Here is a 14,125-nt window from a genome sequence, read left to right as displayed (position 1 = left end):
CCATTAGTTCATAAGACTAAAATCATTTTTATTCAGATGATCAGATTGGTATGACCCATGTAGTTTCCAACAGCACACAGTACACAATGTACTGTGTGCTGTTGGAAACTACATGGGTCATACCAATCTGATCGTCCAAATAAGAATGATTTTAGTCTTATGAACATGAGGTCCAACAGCACACAGTACACGATGTATTCTATGCTGTTGGACCTCATGTCATGTCATGTAATAAACAATTTTTGCTCTCTTGGTAAAGTGTACACATTATTGGTCAATGCTTAGGTCCTTTCAAGTTAATTTCTTCATATGCCCCATGGATCTTGCTCTATGGGAGTAACTACACATCTTTTCAAATTAATTAATATAAATTTGAAATTACACAACTTCAATGATTCAAACTTATTAATAAAGCAAATAAGTTTCTATTTGTCTTAAATAAAAGTTATACATTTTATTATTTATTGGAAATATATAAAAACGTATACATACTGATCTTTATTTAGCTTATTAAGATAATCATTAGTTACAAAGGTCTTTCCACTACAGCTAGGACCAATAAGTAGAACTGGCACTTTATGTTTAATGTATTTTTGAAGAAAATATTGCTGACATCTTGTTTTATTTGTTGGAATTATTCTGTTTATAATCTGAAAATATAAATAATTTTATATCTGAGTTAATATTTTTTAAATACAAAATTTAGTATTTTGATTGATTAATTTAATTTATATTTAGAGCATAAATGCTAAAATTAATTAATCTATTAATTTTGATCAAGTTCAAGTATAGTGAATTCATTCTGTTGCTAACCATCACTCAATAAAATAATAAATGTAAAAAATATAAATTGTGATAATTAAAATTAATAATGATACATTTCAAATTATTCAGTTTAAAGAATTAATCCATATAAAATATTAAAATATAATAAATAATAGAAAAAAGAATGTGTTTTAAATAAAATTATCTTATCAATAAAATAATTTGAAACTTAAAAAACTTAAGAAATAAATCCAAATATCATTTTTGATACTTTAGCAAAATGTTTCATGGAAAGATTGATGATAGTGAGACATGCATTGTTAAGATGAATTGATTAATTAAAGATACAGTGTGACCTCAATTTCTGAGTATGAAACAAAAGAGAATTCAATACAACAAACTACTTTAATTTATTATATGTTTCCAATTTACAAGAAAAAATATTCAATACAAAGAGGACCAACTGATTTTTATAAGAACGTGCATGCAACCACAACGCAACAAGATTAAAATTCCCACATACATTAATTACTACAAAAAAACTGGACCTACTACTATAATTAACTCAAAAAAAAAACAAATTTAATAAGTAAACTAACATTTTTGATCTTATTAAAAGATAATCATCAGATTCTTATGACAGAACAGAAAACAACTTTAAAATATAATCGAACAATTTGAATCATATTACATATTGCATGTGCAAGGGTTGAATATACAAACTGGTTAATATTTAACATAAAATAAAAAATAAATACATAAAAGTAGTTAAGATATCTAAAGAAAATAACTTAAAATAAAAATACATACAAAATGAATATAAATAAAAAGTATGTTACATGAGTAAGCATATAACAAAAGGAGGTTAAAATTCATAAAAGTGTAATAATAACAAAGACACAATAAATTAAACTAGACAACTTCCAAGCCCCCCCCCACATGCAACAATGGTGCCATGTCTCTACTGTTAATTGCAGTCCCTTTACAAATTGCTTTATAGATTTCAAACCTTTCCAGATATTTTAGATGAAAAGGGTTTTGTTTCTTTTTTTTGAGTTTCTGTATGCTCTGATTAGTTAGCTTATAGATTCCATTTTCCATCTTGTTTGTTTCATTCATGTAAACATGTTAATGCTTTCACTCAGCTATGATCTTATCATTCTACAACCTGGATATCTCATTTTTAGGTGTGTCTATGGTGCTGCTATCTGTTATCTGAGACTCCTGATTTTGGAAGGAAAACTAATTTTAGAAAGGACAAAAGGAACAGAGACAAAGTCTAGATTGGGTGTAATCTTTTTGCTATGTGACAGTACAATAAAGAGTTAATTTTGTGATAAAATTAGCATTGGTTTATTGCAATTCACATTGTGAATTCATTCACTAGAGTAGGATTATTCATGATAATATGATTATGCAATTTAGGAGATTTTATTTCTATGTTAAAGACCATTCTATTGGTGATTACAATTTTATTAATTTTATTAATTTAAAGAATAGATTTATTTTAATCTACTTTACTTGTTTTCTACTTTACTGTCATAACTAAGTTTTGTTTTCTTACCCTTAAAGAGAGAAATGTCTGATAACTTACACATTTGATTCTCTTATGAAATATTTCCTTTTCTCATTTTGTATTAGTATTTTTTATATCATTGAATAAACTAATTAACAATTTAATTTAGAATTATTGGTTGGCAGGTAAATAGGTATTTTGTAGAACTTTCATATTATTTAAGGAGCATGAATAAGATGATTAATCATACTCTACTGATATACAAATTTTAACCATAACATATAACAGAAATGTTCATCCCTACTTAGATTGTTAGGAATATGGTATGGTCATAAATTATGGCTAAATTATATATATAATGTAGTTCTAATTCATAAATGAATTTTAAAATTTTTTTACAAAACATCCTGCTTAAGTGTGAAGATAACAATATTATAATGCTGTCTATTTACAGAAACTTTTTTGAGAATTAGAGAATTATAATTACAAACTAATTAAAGAAACATAATTATTAGTAATGTGAGTTTGGATAAGACATTATAATTTTATTTATAATATCACATTTTCACACATCAAACCACAACAAAAATATAGATTGAAAATAAAAATATATTTTAATTTAATCAAGAAAATAAAATTAATACTTGTAAAAAGATATATGTACCTCCACATATGTTGATGGTTCCATTTCAAGACTTTGAATTGAATTCCATTCAATCCATTCACATTTTTCTTTATCATATAAAAAATCATATATAAATCCTTCCTGTGGAAATAATTCTGCTTTTGTTAAATCAAATGATTCTGGTATAGGATAATTATTATTTTCTCCAGCAACCAAATTTCGATAAAAATTATCAAATATGATACGATCTTCCTTACTGATAAAAATACCTCCAAATGTCCAAACAACAGAGAATAAAAATAAAATTTGTAAATGCTTACTTAGCTAAAAAGAATAAAAGTTTTGTTATAAAAACATTTCAAGAAATAAAAATTTCTTAATAATGTATTAAATACCTGTGTCAAGATAGATACATAATTATCATCATCAGTTATTAATTCTGTTAACAAACAATTATATAAATTCATTAGACTTTGAATAAGATGAAATGTTGAAAATTCGATTATATGTGGCTGAATATTTTGATAAAATTTTATACAAGCTGGAATGAGCCATTCAAATAAATCATTAATAATGCTCTTATGTTCCTTGTTTATAAAATTTGGGAGAATATTCATGTAAGAATGTTTCAATGCTGGCCATCCTAGCTAATTAAAGAGAAAAATATAGATTTAATTAAGCATAACCTTGTTTATTTTTAAAAAAAATAATAGAAACTTACTTGCTCAGAATCCATATATACTACTCCACAACGTGATATAACAGCTGGAGAAGCATTTTCTAACTCTTCTGTCTCGAATATTATGTTAATTTTATTATTTATTTGTATAGCTTCACCATTCATTAAACATAACTAAAGAAATAAAACTTTTACAAAAATATCAAAAGTAAATTTTTAAAAATTATAATCAATATCCATTATTACTTGTCCATTATCATCTAAAAATGTATTTAAGTTTTCTGCCCAGTAACAAGTGAATGGTCCATCAAATATGACCCATTTTCTTTCCGTTGATTTATTGTTTGTATAATCACGAAGCAATGTGGGTATAATTCCTATGAAATTTTAAATAAAATAAGATATATTATTTTAATTTGAAAAATAAAAGAGCAAATAAACTTAAGCTGTTTTTATTCAATGAAACTGTTCAATGTGTCATGCCATAGCCCTGAGTACCACATAATTTTTGGCCAAGCACAACATTCCTGTAGTTCCCTACTTACCTCACTCACTAGAATTAGCACCATGTGACTTCCTTTTTTTTTCCCAGGCTCAAAATTACCCCAAAGGAGAAATGGTACCAAGACATTTAGATGGCTGATTGTCCTGAATGGTTTGGGAATGGCTTGTAGCTGTCATGTTGTGCTAGCTTTAAGCCATTCCCAAACAGCTCTATTAGACATGCATGAAAACTGAGAGGATCCTTGAAACTGCTGCATACAATCTAGAAACTAGTACTTTGAAGGAGATAGTCCTCAGTAACTGGTAATTACTTTTGTTTTCTGTAAGAAAATTTTGTTCCAGATATTTTTGACCAGTCCTCATATATATTTGAGTAATTTTGCATTATGGACATTGCAAAGGTGGTTTCTATTTGTGGTCTTGTAGCTTATGAAAAATGACTTATGAGAACTGTACTAAAATAATGTATAGTGTGAGAATGACTTATTGCTAACTTTTTAAGCAATGTCCATACAATAGAGTCTTTCAAGTCAATATATATATATATATGAAGGTTGTACTGAAAGTAATGCAAAAGTGCACATAACTATTTACTAACATCAGTTGCTCAAATTGCACTTGTTGGTACAGTAATTCTTCCTCTATACAAAGGTACTATTCAACATAGTCTCCATTATGAGTGATGCATTTGTGCCATTGTTGAACTCAACTTTGGAATTCTCTTTGAAAAATTCAAGTGTGCACTGTTGTACCTTCTTCTTCACAACCACTTTCACCTCATATGTATCATAAAATTGTGAAGGCCCGAATATAAGAATAACGAGATTCGATTTAAATTTTTTATTTTATTTACCAACCGAGTTTCGACAGTTAGGGTTAAATCAAACACAGAAACAAAAGACGGAAAAACACCCGACAAATTTTCTCGTAAAAATTAATCATAAACCATTGTTCCCACGGTAATACTTCCTTGTAGAAGATGAGTTAACTGTTGAAAAATAATTATATCATGTAATTCACCATTGGTCAAAAAGGACTTCCACCCTTGACGTACTTCACAAAAATCTCGAACCTGAGATCCCGAAATAAAAGGAAAACGAACGATGACGGAGAGAAAGAAAAAGTTTCGACAACTGTCAAGTGTGTGTGTGCCGTGGATTATCATCTCCTGCCGTTGAAGCCGTCCATCCCATCTATCTACAGTCCATTGACTCTTATTTTCAAGCGAACTCTTGTTCCTCGGACTTTGTGCAAATCTCAGGATCACTAAGGTATTTATCCTACTCGCGATGTTTTGTAAACTCTCTCTCTCCAATCACTCGAGACGCGGTTTAATAATTCGATTCGATGATATAAATACTTCCAAATATGTTAATTGATGTATTCCCTATCAATCTCAAAATAAACGGGTATTTTTGTTTAATATTAGAAGAGTGTGCGTTTCTTCCTCCATTGCCATCATCATCGGCATCTTATGCTTCCGAAAAACGCGTATCTATCCGCGAGAAGTTTGATAGATTGGTGTCAGTTCCTGACGTAAACAGGATCTTATGATCCCAAATCCGTAACTAATCATTGACCGCTCGAGCCTTAATCATCCTTTCGACAACCGAGGTCGGACCTCAAGGTCTTGTGCCGTTAAGAGGTAGAGAAGATAGGAATCATCCTCCATCTCCTACCCTCGGTTAATCTCACAAAATTGTTAATCCCAAAAGTCATCATTCATTGAACCAAACAGGTAGAAGTTAAGGGTACCAGATCCAGGCTGGTCTGCTAGATTGGTATGGTGGGTGGATGGGGAAACCAGCCTGAATTTGGTGCCCTCTAAAATCTACCTGTTCAGTCCAATGAAGGATAACCTTTAGAGTAGTCAATGATTTGATGATGATGACAATGATAATGATGATGATGATGATGATGATGATGAGGTGAAAGTGTCTATGAAGAAAAAGGTTCAACAATGTACACTTGAATTTTTTCAAGGAGGATAATTCAAAGATGATGCAAATGCAAACGAGGCTATGTTGAGTATTACCTTTGTATAGAGGAAGAATTACTTGAATGAAAAAATTATGCCCCATTTTGCATTACTTTGGATACAGCCCTGATATGAATAATATCATATTGTAGCCTTCCACAACTCCAGCAACTGTTGAAACACAATTTTGTCATGTTGTTGCCTATTTACATACCTGCATTTGATCTTAATGAATACATCATAATGATAAAAAAAAGTGTTTCAACAATTTGTTGACTGTACATGTAACCTAACCCATGCCTAATCCTTCCAATAAATTTTTTATTTAATGGCCCTATATAAATACATAGGCTGTTTTTTTTCAAACTCCAATGGTCCATAAAAAAAAAGACAAGTGTAAATAACAAAATGAATTTATTACCAAAACTTAAGTACAAACATGGTTACTTTTGAACATAATCACTGTGAAGATTGAGGTATTTGTCATATCTGTGGACGAACTTTTCCATCTCCTCTTCACAGAACATTGCCACCAATGACTTGAGATGGGCCCTAACGTTGTTTTGAAGATTGTCATTAGTCTCAAACTTCTGCCTTCCTAGCCACTTTTACTGTTCAGGAAAGAGGTGGAAGTTGTTTGGCGCTAATGCAGGGCTATATGCTGGGTGTTTAAAGGTGGTGAAGACTTCCACCTTTCAGACTTTCACCCAGCTTGGAACCTTTCAATATATGAAGACTTCCACCTCTTTCCTAAACTGAAAATGTGGCTAGCAGGGCAGAGGTTTGAGACTAATGACAATCTTCAAAACAACATTGTTAAGGCCATCTCAATTCACTGGCAGCAACATTCTATGGAAAAGCTCGTCCACAGATATGACAAATTCCTCAATTTTCAGGGTGATTATGTCGAAAAGAAACCATGTTTGTACCTAACTTTTGGTAATAAATTCATTTTGTTATTTACACTTGTCTTTGTTTTATGGACCATTGGAGCTTGAAAAAAATTGCCCTCAAAAATGATACAATATTAATAAATGCAAATAACTTTTTAAATAAAAATATTAGAAAATTTTTATTAGTCACAAATTGAAAGGATTTAAAATTTACCATCTTTCCATTCATCAGTAACTTCATCTGCAGTTCCATATAGTTGATTTATTGTAACTGAATTTGGATTTATGTTCTGATATATAACTTTATATTCTAACATTCCACATTCTTCTCCTTTATTATTAATATGTTCTAATGCTGCAGCTAGCATTTTGTAAGATGAAGTTTTCCCAGACATGCAATTACCACATATGATAATGCCTGTCTTTATTAGTAAAAGTTCATATATCTAATAATTGAAATTTTGTATTATTTTTATGAACCACGATTAAAATCTAAAATATTAACAGTATATTTTTTAAAAATAAATCTCAATTTACCTGTATTATTTTCTGTACAAAATATGGTACAGGTTGAAGATTTTGTTCTTTAATACAATTTTGTAAAGCTTCCTCTAAGATGTTATTTTTCATATCAAGCATTGAATTAACAGGAAAATAATCTGCAATTATGGTTTTGTATAAAGAAATATCCTAAAAAAAATAATAGTAACTTTAATATAAAATTAAAATATAATATTAATATTATTTTAGCTTAGTATACAATCATTATTCTGAAATTGCAAACAAACCATTTTAAATAACTTTGATATGATAATGCTGTCTATTGCTTTTAAAAGAATGGAATCTTCACATTCAGAAGGATATTTTTCTTTTAAATTTTTGGCCAAACATAATATAGATTTTAATGAAACCAAACTAAAATCATAATGATTTTGTATTGAAAATTGCTCCTTGCACAGTTCAAATACAGCTATTACTTTTTCAGTTAATCTATGAAGGAAAAATAATTAATTTTGAGTAAAAATAAATGAATATTTGAGTTATATTTAAGAAATAAACTATTCAAAGTTAAATATAGTTTTTAATAATTTTAATTGTTATTACTCTTTTGCTTCAACAAATCCAGCTACACGCAGAAAATTTTCACAGATATAATGGTAATTGGGATAAATAAGAGAAACTGGTCGAAACATCATCTGTAATTGAATGGATAATTTTAGGAATTTAAAATGTGAATATTAAATTATGGACAGCCAGATGGCAGTGGTGATTAAAGTGTTAGCTTACTACTCTGGGTACCCAGGATTAAACCCAAACTGTCAAAAACCCACAAATTTTTTGGACATGGTCATCCCAATACGTTGGGCCTATCCCTCACCACCTGGTTGCCCCCATTGTGGTCTTGGCTGGACCCATGTTGGACATGATTAAAACATTCTCTTTGTGTCCACAGGACAAAAAGAGTTAAAAATAAAAAAATAAATTAATAAAGTTATAAAGGAAATCTATTTTATAATATAACATATAATTTAGTTATCATAAAGATAATTAATATTGATTTACCTTTAAGTTGTTTGGAAGACAGTTTTGCTTAGTAGAATGTAACTCAACTGTGGTTAAAATGGAACAAGTTGGATTTAAATGTAGATCCATTCCTTCAAATTTAAAGAATTTACATTTTTGATTAATTGCATTAAAAATTAAATGAATTTGTTGTGATATAACTGCTAAAGTCTGCAACTGTATTTTGTCAAATTGCTCTAAACAGATCCCACATCCAATTTGAACTATTCCTTTAAACAAATTTCCAGTTGCTGTTGCAGTCAGTCCATTTGAACAATTAAAAACTATGCACTAAATAAATTTAAACAAGTTTTTAAATTAGTTTTACACTTATAAAATATATATAAATTCTTATTTTAAATGTTTTTATAATTACTTTTTTTGCTATTGTTTTTGCAAAATCTTTACATGTTTCTGTTTTACCGCTTGCAGCTGGCCCATATATAATAGCTCCCATATTCATATTTAAAGCAATCATTATTGTTCTGAAAAATAAAAAAAATCTGATCAGTTAAACTACTTAAAAAATCTTGATGATCAGAATAATAATTTTCATTCATAAACAGAATACAATTTATTTTTAATGTAAGATATTGATAATTTCTATATCAAGTAGATAAAATGTAGCAGATGAATATTTGAAAAAAAGTTTCTGAATTAATGAACATTGTTTTATAGTTATTTTAACTTTTGTCTTATGATATTTTGAATATTTTCACAATGAACAATGTCCATTATATTCAAAACTATATAAAGGAAATTTCATTCACAAAAGTTTCCACAGAGTATTTATATAATATATATATATGGTAATATAGCTAGGGGAGAGTGGTGAAGATTATCTGCCCAAAGTAACATTTAGATCTACTGCAATGAAAAGGATAGATTTTTGTTCAGATAGTAGAAGGATATAAGATGATACACACAGTTTTATTTTCTCATGAAAACATTGCTTATTGTCAAAAATTCCTGATAATGGTGAGGACTATGTTCCCTTGAAGATGGCTTTATTGAACATTATAACTATTTAAGCACTTGATTAATAACAACATAACTAACAATATCCTAACTTTTTCACAGGTTTTTCCTCCTATGACTATATTTCTTTTTCACTTTTTGTCCAAGTATGTTTGATGTGTATTATGTTTGTTTTTTTCAGAGGTAGCAAACTCTTGCTATTTATACAGTGGTATAGCTATATTGGACATCCTGTGGATATAGGTCTACATATTCACCAAAAGTATTTTTCATGGTCTGAATAAGTACAACAAATCCACATGACATCCAATAAAGGACCACAACTACATGGTACAATTATGAATATCCAATGTATATCCTATCAAGATCACAACATCCCAGATGAATCACGAATGTCCATGAGACATGGGTGATTGTTAGCATTCTTAGTAAAATATATTTTATTTACATATCTTTGTATAAGTTCATTCCATCAAATTTTACAGAAATATTCATGAAGGGAAAATATTTTTCTATAAAATGATGAAGAAAGTAATTCTTAGTAGAGCAATTGGCAACAAAACGGTTTAAAATGTTATATTTGAGAGAATAATTACATTTTTAAAAAATTATGACAGTAGATAGAAAATAATATTATTAAAATTTGTAAAATAAATACTGTACATTCAAAATATTCATGAATCATTAGGTTTAAGTTGAAATCAATAAACTAAAATAATTTGTTTGCTAAAATGAACATTTATGGTAATTTGTAAACTTTCATGAATTTTTCTATAAAATACTATTAAATGGGTTCATAGAAAATATGCTACATAAATGAAAAAAAAGATAAATTTTCAAAAAATGTTAAAAAAAGAAAGATGATATTCAATGACACCACCAATCCAATAAATTCAAGCATTTCTGCAAAAGCTTGCACAGACTTTATATTGGTATTTTTGTGGATGGTATAGAAGACATCTAAATTGTGAGAAACCTTACTGATTCTGCTGAACTTTTCCATTCAGGTGTACCACACACCAGCATTGGACATTGCATCAAATGAAGGATCTGGGGAGAGGATGTCCCATAAGACAATGGGAATTAGGCTTCCCTATACTTTTGCATTCCCTAAAAATAAATAATGCATTTATTCTAAATAACAATTATGGTAGCTGTATTAACGTTTTTTAAATATATGTCTCTTTAATCTGAATAAAAATTGGTTTCGGTAGACTATCACAACAGCTTGTGTGACAGCTGTTTTGATATTCTACTGAAACCAATTTTCATTCAGATTAAAGAGACATATATTTAAAAAATGCATTTATTATCATTCACATTTATTTACAAATAGGAATGCCCTAAAAATCTATCAGTGGATGTGCATACAAAGTCAGGTGGATAACCAAACAAATATACACATAAAATCCATAAGATATCCATCAGAAAGCCGTATGTAATCCAGTACTGGGACAATTGTACTGTTGGGGAATCTGATGAATGACGTTTAGATTCAAAACATTAATCACAGGATGTCCAAAAATCCATTTTGGATATCTATAAAATGTTAAGATGTTTAGTGTTTGGTTAGATTGTTAGAGGGACATCCATAATATATGCATAAGAAGGTCACATGTAATTTATTATTGGGACATTTGTAAAGCTAAACATATATTTGGATATTCTGTGAACGTTGTTTAGAATCTGAATGTCATCCATTGGATGTCATTTGGATTAAAAACAACATTCACAGGATATCCAAATATCTGTTAGAGATCTCTATGGGAGTCATTAAGATGTCCAGTGGTTGTTAAGCATATATGAACAAATTTTACCTGTAACAGCGTTCTGTTAGAGGAGACATAATCAGACGAGAAGTATTTCCAAGATATTCATATCCATAAATAAGGCTAGATCTCATCATTGATACTTTTACATTTTCTTTATCCCAATAATATTGTAATTGACTCAGCCACTGAAAATCTTCGATACTGTATATATTTTCTAATTCAAGTTTATGAGTTATTTCACAAGCTATAACACAATAAAGAAATCATTTATTTAATGAATTTAATAAATCATATTTTAAATGTTTTCTGTAAAAATTTATATTTATTCAATATTAAATGTTACCATATAAAATTGTTCCAATTAATGTTTCTAAAGTAAGTTTATGATTCAAATCCAAATTTTTGTTCTTTAAGCTAGTTACTGTCTTCATCTTCTCATTATATTTAATATAACATTCCTGGAAAACATAAATAGTTATAACTATTACATTTGTGCCAAATATAAATTAAATGTAATCATAAATTTCTGTAGCATTTTGAATAAAGTTTTAAATATATACAGTATTTATATTGTAGAACTTAATTTTAGTATATGTTTTGTAATTTTACTACAAGTTCACCAAATGAGCATTTTATCCTTTGCAAATCATTCCTATATTTTTATCCTGCTAATTTGTCTCAAGGTTTTTCTGTGAATCATATGATTGTTAGAGTCAATTATTTTGTGTAAAGAGAACAATAATTAGTGGTTTATTTATTTCCTATGGCATTGTAGTTTATTAGAGTCAAAATCAAACCTAGGACAGGGACTATGTCCCTAATTCAACCTGCCTACAAACAGTGGTACATTATCCTATGAGCATAAAAGACAATTGTCTGGGGTCCACACCAACAGGGGCCCCCAAACCAATCTTTTATAAACCCATTACTGCAGTAAGAATATTGAAATTTAAATTTGGCACCTTATCTCCTGATCCTATATTGTCAGTGTGTCACAGGTGCAGGATGCACTGACTCAGTGCAGAACTTAATCCTCCAGAGGTCACATTAAAAAAACGAATGAAAATACCTGGAAATTTCCCCAAAGAAAAGTTTCTGATGTCAACACTACATGGAGCCCCTAATTTAAATTTGCCTGGACCCCATGAAGCTATAATGTGCCACTGATTGCAACACATATTAAATTCATTAATGTTATTTGACTTGATGTCAAGATTTTATTCTGGCCTCAGGAACAATGAATCAAACCCCACACATTTAACTTTTATTTCCATTTTGTTCCTGAGATTCTTGTCATTAACTGTAAAATTACAGTATATGTTTATCTTTATATATATATATATATATTGCATGTAATATCAAATGATCCTATTGCATGTAAATTTCTATGTAAAATCAACAGAAATGTTTTTTAATAGGAGTTTGTTTAATTAAATGCAAAATATTGATCTAGTTTAATACTCTCAAATCATAATATACTATATATAATTATATATGAAATATTTTAAACTATAAACTTATTTAATTTTACAAATTAATTAATTTAAATTTAGAATTTACTTTTAATGTTTGTTTCTTTATAGCTTCTGTTATATCAGCTGTCCACATGATCAACAAGCAACAGATCACTACTTGTTCTGGCCACTGAAGAAGCCATTCACTTTCATTACTTTCATTATAAGCGTCAAGCGCTTTAGCAATAATATCACGTAAACTTTTCATCATAACTCTTTCAATTTCTGATAACCATCTTTCAACCATTCCCTGGAACACAAAAATTTAAATTTTATATTTGTTTACTTTAAGTAAATAATATTTAATTTCTTTTTAATACAAGGGAAAATCATCTATGACTTACGATAACTGCTGAGAAAAACAATACAAAAGAAAACACAATAAACAAACATTAAATATATTAATTAAAATCAGAGTAACACAAAAATTTCTGATACAAAATTTTGCCAACGAAATTTATTTTAATTTTTTTTAAACTTTCTTTCCATTGAGCACTAAGACCTTTATTTTTCTGTTCTCCATCATGGATTTGACCAGTCCACAATGAGAGTAGCCAAGTAGTGAGAGGCAGAACCAACATATCCAGGACAGACTGCCTATGAAAAATGATGTGGTGACTGCTGAATATTATGGCAAAGAAGGGAGAAACTGCTAGAAAACAAAAACTTCTAAATAAGTTTACAGAAAATTTAAAATGATAAAATGTATTACAAAATGATTTGTTTCTGTTATCTTTTATCATTTACTTCAATGCGAGAAAACAATTTGTATTAAAATGTAACTACAACAATACACATTTTTATTCTAGAAACTATTGTATATTTTATCTGTATAATAAATGATGTAAAAATTGTTTTTCTTATATTTGACTAAATTCACTAACAAGAAAACCTTCCAACCCACACATGAAATAAATGATGTTTCAAAACCTGACATATTCGTTTCTGAATAAAATAAAAAAAAGTGGGTTCACTTTTGTGTCCAGCCCCTCCAAGTGCCAAAAAAAAGGCCTCAACAATAATGCCATATATTCATACACAAGTAGCACTACCTGAATGAATAAAATTCATATCAACTGTATATAATTATCTGTGTAAAGTAAAACTTTCAATGCAAGAATTATATAAAATTAAACTGAATATTAATGAAATCCTATAATTTTAGTGACTGTAACATTTCTGTTGCAAAACCTACCAAAACTTGACATAACCAGTTATAAACATATCAATACACACAAAAATAGTTCAGTAAATATTAAGGAAAAAAATAGGTTTATCTATAAATTAAATTTTAACTACAATTTCCAGAGGTAGAGAGAAAAAATATATCCTTTAATT

The 14,125-nt window shown here is 28.7% G+C and overlaps 1 protein-coding gene across 1 annotated transcript in view; it reads right to left on the bottom strand.

Annotated features, from left to right (window-relative positions):
• The window catches only part of LOC136970220 (dynein axonemal heavy chain 3-like), a 53,104-nt gene that overhangs the window by 12,397 nt on the left and 26,582 nt on the right, over positions 1-14,125 (bottom strand). Inside the window, exons 12-25 of the mRNA XM_067264648.1 lie at positions 12,834-13,037; positions 11,617-11,731; positions 11,319-11,517; positions 8,900-9,008; positions 8,524-8,814; positions 8,065-8,156; positions 7,749-7,950; positions 7,498-7,650; positions 7,175-7,406; positions 3,832-3,962; positions 3,628-3,759; positions 3,302-3,553; positions 2,946-3,230; positions 493-650 (exon numbers count right to left, since the gene is read on the bottom strand). Of these exons, the coding sequence (XP_067120749.1) occupies positions 493-650; positions 2,946-3,230; positions 3,302-3,553; positions 3,628-3,759; positions 3,832-3,962; positions 7,175-7,406; positions 7,498-7,650; positions 7,749-7,950; positions 8,065-8,156; positions 8,524-8,814; positions 8,900-9,008; positions 11,319-11,517; positions 11,617-11,731; positions 12,834-13,037 (2,555 nt within the window). The remainder of the gene's footprint in view (positions 1-492; positions 651-2,945; positions 3,231-3,301; positions 3,554-3,627; positions 3,760-3,831; positions 3,963-7,174; positions 7,407-7,497; positions 7,651-7,748; positions 7,951-8,064; positions 8,157-8,523; positions 8,815-8,899; positions 9,009-11,318; positions 11,518-11,616; positions 11,732-12,833; positions 13,038-14,125) is intronic.

This window comes from Centruroides vittatus, unplaced genomic scaffold, assembly GCF_030686945.1.
Source record: "Centruroides vittatus isolate TY-2023 unplaced genomic scaffold, ASM3068694v2 contig_19, whole genome shotgun sequence".
Lineage (NCBI taxonomy): Eukaryota > Metazoa > Arthropoda > Arachnida > Scorpiones > Buthidae > Centruroides > Centruroides vittatus.
This window is presented reverse-complemented; position numbering and strand designations above follow the sequence as displayed.